At 44.8% G+C, this 12,187-nt stretch overlaps 1 protein-coding gene across 1 annotated transcript in view; it reads right to left on the bottom strand.

Moving 5' to 3' along the window:
- Window positions 1-3,496: 3,496 nt before the first annotated feature.
- Window positions 3,497-12,187, bottom strand: part of LKAAEAR1 (LKAAEAR motif containing 1) — a 312,959-nt gene continuing 304,268 nt past the window's right edge. The window contains exon 3 of the mRNA XM_069650113.1: window positions 3,497-3,676. Within this exon, the coding sequence (XP_069506214.1) occupies window positions 3,497-3,676 (180 nt within the window). The remainder of the gene's footprint in view (window positions 3,677-12,187) is intronic.

The following is a 12,187-nucleotide window of genomic DNA, read 5'->3' as shown; positions in this document are numbered from 1 at the left end:
CCTGTCCGTTTTGTTCGCAGGCAAGTTGAATCTGTTCTAAGAACACATCATATGTCCTGGGATGTTCATAAATAAACAAAATGGGGGTGTCCTGAGGATGCTATGCCTGTCCGTACTCGTAGGCAAGTTGAAACTGTTCTAAAAACACTCATCATGTCCGCGGACATTAAAAGTGCCCATATGGCATAGTTAAAATGTTTGACGCTATGGGTGTCATATGCTGCAGTGGTTGTGGCCAGGGCATAGAATCTTGGGAGCATGGCCACATCCACAATCATCCATGAAAAATTTCATGGAACCCTCATTCCCACACTGGTTCACATAGGGTATGGTGGTCTAGTTGTCCATCAGATTCATTATCATCTTGACCTGCAGTTGCTACTGGAAAGACAGTAATATGAGGTGGATCGCCCTCAACTTCAACAGATTTATTTGGAGCTTCCCTTCTTTCTATGACTGTCTCTCTTGACCATCCAGATAATTGAGATAGGCGCCTCAGCCGGTCATGGATGCATCAATGAAGACCTGCTTGTGAAAAACCAGGAGAGCAAAGGGATTCTTCACCTTCACAATCGGCTCCCTGCTCCACCATCCTCACCTAGAGCCTTTGCGCTCTAAAGAACTTGTCACCAGGTTCCACGTAAACCTGAGCTCCCACTGGAGCAGCTTTGTGTAAAGATATTTCTGAGGCAAAAGTAGGATGCAGGAGGTCATGAGGCCCTGGAGCTTCTGGTGCTGCTGGGCTTGATGGTCTTCTGCATCCTAGTTTTTCCTTAGACAAGTCTTTGCATGAAGGATCTCCACTAGGGGCTCATGTCTGTTGAAGTGTTCAAAGCATTCCCTTCCAAATGGATGATTTCACCAGCCAATCGTCAAGATAGGGAAACACCTCCATAACTGCAAGATGCAAGAAGAATGCCATGACTGCTATCCCCATTGGGAAGGCCCTTGAAGACGAAGGTTACAACCTGAACTGCCAGCGCTGGCCCACAACCACAAGGTATTTCCTGTAAACTGGCGAGGTTAGCATGTGAAAATGTGCCTTCGGGAGGTCCAGCAATTCCTTCCGGTTGAACAGAATGAGAACCTGGGAAAACATCACTATCTTGGATTTTTCCAGGCTTCGAGGTCTAAAAGGGGCCTTAACTTTACAGGGTCCCATTTTTGGGATGAGAAAATCCCGAGAAATCCCGAGAAATCCCTCAAAGGTGTTCTTCCAAGGCACCTTTCCTATGGCCCCTTCCTCGACCATTTGTTCGACAGGAGGGAGCAACTCTACTTGGTAAAGCTTCTCTCTTTGCTGATGTCTGGGGCTGGAGTGAGAAATCTGTGGGCAAAGTCAAGAAGGGTGGGCTTTAACCCCGTTTCACAATATGAAGGATCAAATGGTCCAATGGTCCACAGTCACTGCCACCCACTCCCAAATAAAGTTCACCAACCACCACCCACAAGAGTCATATGCATTCCATGGAGTCAACAGCTGCGAAAGGCTGCAGTATGGTATAAACTACCCTTTGAAAGGTAGCAAGAGCACCTTTAAGAGTGAGTTCAATGGGTGTGGCCAAGGCATTTTTCCCCAATCCTCTTGGGGCAAGGAATGTGCCAATATCCTTTTTGTTAAAACAAGGATAAAACTGCAGTTCGCCAGTCCAATCCTGTCGATCACTATCTATTGTGATTGTTAAGAATTTTGTGTTTACTGAATCCTATTTTGCTTTGAACTGTTGGACCTGTAAGACTAAAGGGTTCCATGTCATTTCATCGCAGGATGTTTTATCGTGGGGTTTTTTACCGCAGAGCTTTTCCCGAAAAAAGCTCATAGAATTTTCTTTTTCTGCTTTTTGGGTGGTTCTCCCCCCCGAATTTTGGGGGGTTCTCCCCCCCGAATCCCCATCCCCTTTAGTTGTTTTACTATTCTCGTACATTCACACCGCATATATATATTTGTCTAAGCCCCCCCCCCCAAAAAATTCGATGAGATTTTTTCATTAACAAAAATCACAGTAAAAACCACTGTGAAAAAACATCCTGCGACTTCGTACCGACTAAAGACTGTGAAAATCCATCTTCTGGACTGAGTCATTTGTACATCCTAGGAGGGCCACTGTGATACTCAGTAAGGCTCTTGTTTGGGGCACCTGTCCCATGGAAAAATACCCCTTTAGAGGAGCCCTAAGGGGCACCTTAACTTGAAGAGCAGCAGTTATTTGGGATGCCTTAACTGAAAGAGCAGCCCACACATGGGCAACTGCAGGCTGCTATAATTTGTATAAAGTGGTTGAGACCCCCTATGGGGCAGTCAGGGGTACAGCAGTAAGTGTTGTACCAGGCAAAAGGCGGTCACATCAGGGTCACTGATCCATTTAAAGTGAAGGGCAGTTAGCCCCTTCAGTGGTGCCTAACAATGACTTTTTTGCTCATGCCTCATATCTTCAGAGTATGGCCCCATAGAAAGGGTGCTTTCGTCCCTTAGCATCTCTGGTGCTAGAGAACATGCACTTAAGTGAGTTAGAGGATTTATTTTAGGCTGGGCACAAGGGAGCAGGTTGATCTTTGCTCTATTTGATCAATTCATGGTTTGCTTCATCTGCCATCCCATTGGGCCTCATTACAAGTTTGCCAGTACCCTCCCAGTTCTGGCAAATTAATACCGTTTTTGCCATTTGGCCTGCCGGAAATTCCATGAAGCAGTGGTGGAAACGCCATTCCAAGTGGCCGAAATGCAAGTGAATCCCCATTCCATGGAGTCCCATAGCTCAGAGCTGGAGGTAAATCCACCATCATACCTTCAAACTTGGAGTGTGCCGGTAAGGTAACATGCCGGTATGCGGTAATACAGACACATTATTACTGCACCGGCACACACGTAATGAGGACCATTATTGGGTCTGGTTCAAGCCTAGAGGCCTCCAATAGCAGAATCTAGCCAGGGGCTCTACCTTGGCCACCCCATGGGCATTGTCCCTCTTGAGTGGCTTACTTCACAGTGCTGAGAGCCACACAGTTTAGGTGGTCCGGAACGGCATGTTGGGGATTAGGAATGGGAATCCTCAGGAAGTCCTTAAATGGGGGAATCCTAGTTCGGGGACATGTTTTAAATCTTTCCTCACCTGACGCTTGTCCACTTCTTTTAATTTCCCATCACCTTCTTCTAAGAAAGCAACCATCAGCTCTCATCCGCCCTTCTGTCAATCGTCCTGCCAGGTGCAACTCTAGGGTCTCCTAGAAATGGGTCCTCTTAAACAACCACTGGACACCAACCACACTGCCTCTGCAATAAGGACTCTTCATCACAGGTCAGGCAGGTGCCCAAATGAAAACAAAGGTACGAGGTCCTTGCTCGGATCCCAACCTAAACCCCTTGTTTTCCAGCCCACAGGTTACCATTTAAAACATTAAATAAAATAGTACGAACATGTTGTAGACGCACACAAAATGACAAGGAGGTTCCATGGCCACTTGCGAGAGTATGTATCTCTAATTTACCATGACACTCTTATTGGTGGCTTTCAAGGTGGTGAGACTCCAGAAAAGTGAAACGATCACTACTTGCCTCAACGTGATCGAGTGGATCTGGAGGGAACTGCACTTCCTGCCGGGGCGGGATAAACACCTGCAGTCTGAGGGCGTCGCGGGCAGTGGGCTGGCTGGCAATCAAGTGGTTTATTTCTTGAGTCTGTGTTTTAAGAAAGTGAAAACAGTACGGTCAGACAACGTGAGCAAAGAGAATGAGAGAGACAGCTAAAGTAATTAACGTAGACAATCACGGAAAGGACCCCTGTGTATTCACAAATGCACACATGCATGCTCACCTATAAATAACGATTCCACTACTTGCTACTGAAAGAGTAACTCTTCATAAATGATGAATAGGGATTCCAGAGAGATCTCATAAGGAGGGAAATGTTGCGTGTGTCTGGACATTAAGGGCCTCATAACGACTTGGGTGGTATCCCGACGGGAATACCGGCCACCTCTATTTGCGTTACTACCCACCCATGTGGCGGTATTACCGTGTGGTAATTGGGCCGAAAATCAGCATTTTTCTGGCACATTTACCCCACACTCATGTTTGGCTGTTATCGCCGCATTTAAGGGCTAAGGCCCAACTCTTGATGAGGCCCAATTTGCTTTAGAACAGTTCTACCAGTAAAGTCTATAACATTTAAGAGCACAATTGTTACCTTGAATAATTTAAACTTCCCTTTATTTCTCTTCAGGGGACTGTGGGTTTACAGAAGATATCCAAGTTAGTGGTCTGTAAACTATGGAGCGCACACACCTGTGGGGTGGTGGGGGGTTGGACCACCTCAGGGGAAAGGGGGCACAAGTCCACAGCTTGACAGGATCAACTAGAATCACAGAACTATTCTCATTTTAGTCGGAAACTGAGACACCTGCACATATTGTGAAGGAAGTTCAGGGGTAGGGGCACTGCATAAACAAATTAAATGCTGCCCACAAAAAAAACCAACATGGATTTCCATCAGCAGTGGAGTTGGGGTATGACTCCCCTCTTAGAAAGACAGGCAACTCTCCTTACGAGGAAGGGAGCACATGGCAGGGAGCGAGAATGGGGGGCAACTCAGGATGGAGGTGAGAAAGTGAACAGGGCTGGATGGCAAGAAAGTGCAAGGGAAAGCAAATAGAAAAGAGGACAAGAAATGGCGGGAGAAAGTAAGGAAAAGGTAAAGTAAAGTGTGAGGGGGTGCAAACGAGTATGGTGAAAAAGAATACAGCAACAATGGGAAAGAGAGAGACAGAAAGGGAGGATGAGAAGAGATATAACAAGGTTGGCCTGGGTTGACCCCAGTGCAAGCAATGAATATGGACCACACACCCCACCAGGGCTAACCAATCACCACTACAGTGCAAGGGGACAGTTGCCACCCAGAGGTAGGAGAGTGGCCAAAATCGTAGTGGAACTGTCACTCCTGCAAGTAGGGAGCAAGTTACAAAACATGTTTCAAGAGGTTCTTAATGGGACAGGCTGAGAGCCAAGTGGGTGGAACAGACAAAATGAGGTCCTCTGTATGGTTTTTCATTACTTTCTCTCAGTCAGTTGAAACATTTATACACGCCTTTCTGAAATCTATCGCCTTTACTCGCTGATCTGAACACTGGTGGAATCCTTACTTAACTCATGAGCACCTTATGAGCAGCTGCTTCAAGAGGGGGCTGTCACTAGTCAAATCTGTGCTACCATGAAAAGAATTTGGTAATTTATTACAAAGCCTGGATACCAAGTCTTGCATCTCCTCTGGTCAGACAGAATGAATAGTCCTGAAGCATCCTTCAGGAGTGTATTACAGTAGTCTAGCCACTAAGACTCCTACTATTACCACACACTCGCCAAGTGGCATGAAGGGGCAAATCCCATGTAGCCAGTTGATATTATAATAATATCTCATTGAAATTGCCTGGACCTTTACCAAATCTATCATGTAAGCATTTCACCTGAGAAAAACAACTTGAAAAGTTTTCAAGATGAGGTCTCAGGGGAGATAATTTCTTAGTCTTAGTAGAACCTCCTCCATCTTCTGATAGTTAGGATGGAGCCAGGTAGCGTCCACCCAGGCTGAGATGTCATCCATGATCCGCAAATGTGAACTGGAGGCTTCTAGCGCTTTAAGATGAGTAGCCATTCCCTGGAGATGGATGGGGAAGCAGATTTTACTCATACATCAATAATCAAGACGACAGAAATAGTTTGGCAAAAGTTTGTCTGTTTTAATGCAGGTATTTAAAACAGGGAGTACAATGAACATCAGCAATCGCTCAATACTCAGACTAACTACTTCATAAAAAAGTTGGGTTCTTATACCCATAATTGGTCATAGCTGACATGTTGACCTGGGTCATTACCAACGTCATCCTATTTGGCAAACTACAGAAACTGATCGGGAAACGGGATTGGTTCTAAGTGAATAACTAAATATAGGTTCTATATCTGTATGGAGTAACGGAGAGAGGTAATAGGATAGTTAACATCAGGTGGGCAACAAAGCCCTCCCTTCAAAATGGCCACTATGAACATCACTAAATGTACAACGTCCCATTGGCTACACAAACTATAGACCCCCAACTACGTGGTCCCCTACAATTGGTTGGCTACTAACCCCCGTCAGTACTTTTCCACCTACGTGAGCAGTAGGCAGACTGAACAACCAGGTGGGGGTGAGCTTGTCTTGATACCAGCTTCCCACCAATTAAAAAGGTGATCCATCATCACCTCAATGGTCCAGTGTCAATTAGTCCTTTGACGTTGGCCTTCAGTCTGTACTGTTCTCTGAGAAAGGAGTATGGGTACTATCCGGATTCCGTCCATATGTGTGATCTTCTCGTTTGTCCAACTTTCTACCAGCACGTTACTGGACACAATGAATTGAGCCTTTTCTTGTATTTGATTTTATTCTTCAATAGTCCTCTGATGTCTTTTGTTTTTGCTTGACCTTCCTGAACCGGAGCTTCTGTTCTTTCACGTTAATTGTATCTAATGTCAGCCAACTCCTTGTTTGATAAGACCTTGGGTTTCTTGGCTCAGTGAACTCCTTAGCTGAAATGTATTCTGTTTAATTCAATTGCTTTTTGTAAGAACAACACTGAAATGAGGCATTCCTTGCGTTGTTCAGTACTGCTTTATACGTAGTGGAAACATTCCTCCTTTACTTGTCCATATGTATCTACGAGGTATATAGGTATATGTTGGTGCTTGCCGCGGTCTAATCTATTTAAGCATGTGGCTAGCTTCATGATTGCTTTGCTGCTTGCATTTCATTGCATCTGTACACGTTTAAACTAACTAAATATCTTCATCAAGTTTATTGCATAAGTCTCTTCATCTTGATCCCTAGATGTCACTTATCCTTGGTACTTCTTTGTTCTTTATAAACCGTCTGCCTCTCTGGTCTGGTTATCTTTCTATCTGGGTGTCAATTCAACTTTGTATGACATCACCATTCATCCTGGCCATTCATTGTCTTTGCTTCTTCTGGAATCTCGTTCAAATGGCCATCCTATTGTCTTGGATGCAAGTATGGTTTCCTCAATGGGTACTTTACCTCCCATATTCTCTTAGGTTTAGGTATTTTTATGGGTACTGCACAGAGCCAGCACTCTTCTCTTTGCTGGTTTAACTGCTCAGTATACGTCACATACTTTGGTTCATACATTTCAGGTAATGTAGGCGGGGCAGTTGGAGTGGGGGTACGTGGCTCCTCCTCTACAAATGTATATTGAACCCGGTTCAGTTTGACGTAACTCCCATAACAAGGTAAAATGCTTTAACTTAAAAAAAGAACGCCATTTCAGAATGCTGGAAGCAGATGTAAAAGGTAGTGAAACTGCGAACAGTAAAAAATAAAACTAGTGGTACTCTGCTCTGAATAGCTCCCGCTCACTTCGACCTATGATGCCACCTGACATCAAATACATCATTCATTCTCTACAATATCAGAGGCGCCAAAGTGGGTTTCTTTGAGCAAATAGCATGTGCATGTACACAATGGAATCATCACAAGTCCGTTGCGTCATGACACAGGATCCCAGAAGCTTAAAAAAAACTGCTTGTAAAATTGTCCCACTTCAGGTGGCCTCGTCTATGGAATGAATGAATATCCGAGAAGATGAATTGCTTACTTGATAGGCTAAATTGTGTTGCAAAGTCTTCAACAATCAACAATAAAGTATAAACATAGAAACAGGATTTTCCTAAATAATTATACACATTTTTTTTGCCAAACCTTCAAAGTATGTGTTCCACTGTAGAACATATAACACGTTTTAAAAACACATCTACAATGTAACCGAGCACATGGGTTTGACTCTTGCTGACAGTGACAAATGAGAAAACCTGTTACAGGCATTAGGATTAAGCAAATGGCAAGGAAACAAACACATGCCTTTAATTAAAGTCTTCATCAAATAGAGGAAACAGCCAGACAGGGACGTCATTTCACCAAAATGCCTCGGTAGCGGAAGTGACATCACATGACCCTTGACCTCTGATGACATCACAGGAAGTTGTCATTTAACCCCACCCCCAAGTGACATCACAGGAAGTGATGGCACATAGTCTTGCGGGTTCAAGCTCATCAACTCGACCACAGCAATTTAGTAGAATTTGCGGCCTAAGTCGCTCTCCAAAAATGTTAGTTACTTGTTTTACATGTATTTAGCAGTTTACATGTGACTTCAAATAAGCCTATAACAGTTTACGTATACCACATTTGTATAGAATACAATATCCACATTCAGGTCTATTGGCAGTAGAAGTGATTTATCTACAGAGCAAGCGTGAGTTACTTAATGAGTGAATTATGTATATCCTGATAGAGTGATTTTATTTACTGACAGCGATTTATTTACAAGCCGACCCAGAGTGATTAATTTATAATATGCAGAACGGATGCAGATAAGTCAATGGACAGGGGCACCCCATAATGCAGGCCATTGGAATAAGCAATTTGTTCATGCTGTCTAGTGCTAAATCGTTAACTCTTATTTTCTCAAATGTAAGTTTGGTAAGCAATAGTTGAAGTTAAGCTAAAATTGTTAAAGTTTGAAAAAATGACACTTCAAAATAATGAGAAGAATGCTCTGGTGTTTACAGGGGTGCATCGGCAAACTCGGGTTTGCCTGGATGGCAAGAGGGCAATGTCAGGAGAGCCACAGCCACAGACCCCCCCCCCCTGTAGGCCGGATTTGTGTGTCAATGTGGACCAGTTTGATGACTTAGTTCATTTTGCATCTGCTTCTTGGCCAGCGTTACTGGTCGAGTGGTCTATCGGAAGCAACATTTTCAGCAAATGTTCTCAAAGTTATTGCCTGCCCCTGCTTGAAGTCACAATTTACCGTTAGCAAATATAGGAGACTGTTTTGGGCATGTCAGTGGTTCTCATGAGGGTGCATAGATAAAATAAAAGTCAAATATTTCAGAAAGAGTGTGGCCACTGAGGAAGAAAGTTCAGGTGTGTAGCAGGGTGGTAATGGTGTGGGTCACCCCCGCTTTAACGGCAGTAACTGTGGGTGTCACACCTGGTATAGAATGGTAACAGTGTTTGTTTCCCCTATACATTTGGAAGGACTAGATAGTGGCAACATTTATAAGAGAATTCAAGGGAGGATGTGACAGGGAGTATCACAAGGGTGAAGCAGAGAGAAATACAATTTAGACATAAGAATAACGAACCCAAAAGAAGCCGAACAAAATGTTCAGACTTACAGTAACCATGTCCTTTCTCCGGCACTTCCCGGGAAAGTGAGTTTGCAGTAGTGCTGTGCGTGATAGAAAACCAGGCGAATAAATAAATGCGTAGGCCCGAAGCATCTCACCTATGCAGTCTTCAGTCGGCTGTTCCTGGCAGCCCTTCCCCACGCCAGCTCCATCGCTCTCCACTCTGTCTGAGAATCCCCTGCTTTTATGCCCATCTTCCCATGGCCCAGGCAGACACCCGCCCCTTTCAGAGAGAGTGTTATGTTTTATTGTTATGTTTATCCACATCAAGATGCTTGCATTGTGAAGTCTTAGCATTCTGTGTTACGTTTCTTGTTGACATTCCAGTCTGAGCTCTGGAGTGTTGGAGCTCAGACAGTTGATGATGGTCTTCCTTCCTGCAGCTGTGTCTGCTGCCTGCTCCCTTTAACTTTTAAATAAATCCCTCTACATCTTTATCTTGGTGTCAACCTCATTTAACACTGGCAACAAGGATCATACACGGAGAGGGAAGAATTTGCACTCACCCGTGTTCGCACTGCATTGCTCCACGGGAGGGTGCCGCCACCTTTTTGCTACATTTCCAGCCCCAGAGGTGATCGCCGAACATTTGGAGTACTCGGAGCGCTGTGAGGCAGCAGAAACTGCAGCCCCCGCCCGGTGACAGGTCAGGAGAGGGACGCCGCGTGGGCGGGGAGGAGCCAGCTTTTGGACTTTTGGGCTCACGCGCACCACCTATTAAAAAGAAGAACAAGTTACTCTCTTACCTGGTAACGTTCTTTCGATGGGATGGTCCGACGACGTATTCCATATCTATGACAGTAATTTCTTATGCGATTGCAGCTTACGTTTCCACAAGGCTTTGTGTGGTCAGACTGGCAGAAGACTGGTGCCACACGTTCTGGGAAAAAACTACAACTGAGGCTACGGTCGTCGTGTGTCCTACTTATAACCTCCCGTGACGTCGGCCGTCGCAGGAGGTCCTCGAGGGCGGCGTATCAACGTCATCGACGCAGGACGCAGACGCCGAAAGATTTTCCGAAGCAGCACAGTAAAAGAATGGACGAAAGGGGGATGGCCCAATAAAGAAGTATTGAACAGATGTTTTTATCGCTATTACGAGGTCAAATTGGAATTAAGTCTGTCAGAAGATGGGGTTAAATTAAGGACGGGCTCCAAGATTGTTCCTCCTTTGGGTATTAGACCCCATTTGGTTAATTTAGCTCACCAGGGCCATGTAGGAATGAGTGGCACCAAAAGATTACTGAGACAATCTTTTTGGTGGCTCGGTATGGATAGTGAGGTTGAGAAGAGAGTTTGAGTGTGTAAGGAGTGTGAGAGAGCAGATAAAGGAAAGGTGGTCAGGAAATCTCACTTAGTCCTGTTCAAGTTCCCAAAGAACCATGGAAAAAACTTGCAGTAGACATAATGGGTCACATAAAAGGATTAGGTGATGGGTTTACATTTTTGGTGGTGTTATTAGACTATCAGTCCAAATAGCTCGAATGGAGAGCTTTAAGGGAGGCCACCACAAACGAAATGATTGCATTCTTTGAAGATATTTTTTATAGAGAAGGATTTCCCACTGAAATAGACACCGACAATGGGGTGCAGTTCTGCTCAGACAAGGTGAGAGTTCTTAGAACGATTTGGGATTAAACATTTACACACTGCATTATATCACCCAAGGGCAAATGGCTTAGTAGAGATAGCTAACAGGTTTATTAAAGGAGGAATACAGTTAGCACTTTGTGCCGGTCTAGAGTAGTCCGAGGTGTTTGTTGACATTCCAGTCTGAGCTCTAGAGTGTTGGAGCTCAGACAGTTGATGGTGGTCTTCCTTCCTGCAGCTGTGTCTGCTGCCTGCTCCCTTTAACTTTTAAATAAATCCCTCTACATCTTTATCTTGGTGTCAACCTCATTTAACACCCGCCCCTGTCAGAGAGAGCATGAGCTTCCGGTGAGGTGTACGGTGAGCGCTTGCAAGGGCCGATCAGCTGCTGCTGTCTGTATGCAGAGCTCGCCCCCCCGCCCCCCCAGCCCTGACTGATCTCCGGACGAGCTCAGCTCAGCTTGAGAAGGTCGGAATCGGATACAGTCAGACAGACACTGTGACGACGCACCCGCGACGCACCCGCTCCCCAGGCGTGGCGGCAGGCAATCTGAAGCTTGCACGCTTTTTTAAATAGTTTATTCAAACAACAAACTATTTTTAAAAGTGTCGCAATCTCCATTCCAGCGACAGGGGTCGCAAAAATATTCCAGAGGTTGCTCTTGTGACCGCTGCCAATCGCCAAATAACATCCCCGCAGCCAGATAGATATTTGCGAAATTCAGTTATAAAGCAATGGAAGAGACATGAAACATTCTTTAGTGAGATCCACAGAAACGTTTTCATTACTGTAAAAGACGGTGTTCCTTTTAAGGCGAGATAGGAACAAAATACTCAAAACGTGTTCTGAAAGCTTAGTAGCAGTGGAGGACTTGTAAAATGTATTATACACTGTAAATCAATTCCAAATGTTGCTGGGTCTTTTTTTTATCATTGGAACACGTGTCTACTGACAAACAGCAGTTCAGTTGTCATGCAGGCAGCAGCAGTGAGTACAAGTTAAAGTTACTTGATAATGCATGTTTTTGTTAAATAGAATTGTAAATGTAACACTACTTGCAACCAAGTATTCCATTTGTCAGCCCACCGCACGTGGTCTTCAGAGTTCTGGCTAGCCAGTTATGTAGCTCAGCTCAACCATTGAGCAATCAGTGCCTTCTGTGATGCTTCAATGAAAGTGAGAATGGGGCCGAACTCTGGCTGAACAGCTGACACTCTCCTCTAGAAGCACAGCTGCGCTGCCACTCACTAGTCTGTCTGCTCTCAATGAAGGACTAACACGGCAACAATAATACAGCCAATACCGACAATCTACCAAGGCCATGGGCATTTGCTGGGAGAACAGTGCAGTGGGTATTTGCT

This window comes from Ambystoma mexicanum, chromosome 3p (assembly GCF_040938575.1).
Source record: "Ambystoma mexicanum isolate Mex_15411 chromosome 3p, UKY_AmexF1_1, whole genome shotgun sequence".
NCBI lineage: Eukaryota > Metazoa > Chordata > Amphibia > Caudata > Ambystomatidae > Ambystoma > Ambystoma mexicanum.
The sequence above is the reverse complement of the archived record's forward strand: the minus strand, read 5'-3'. Positions and strand labels throughout refer to the sequence as shown.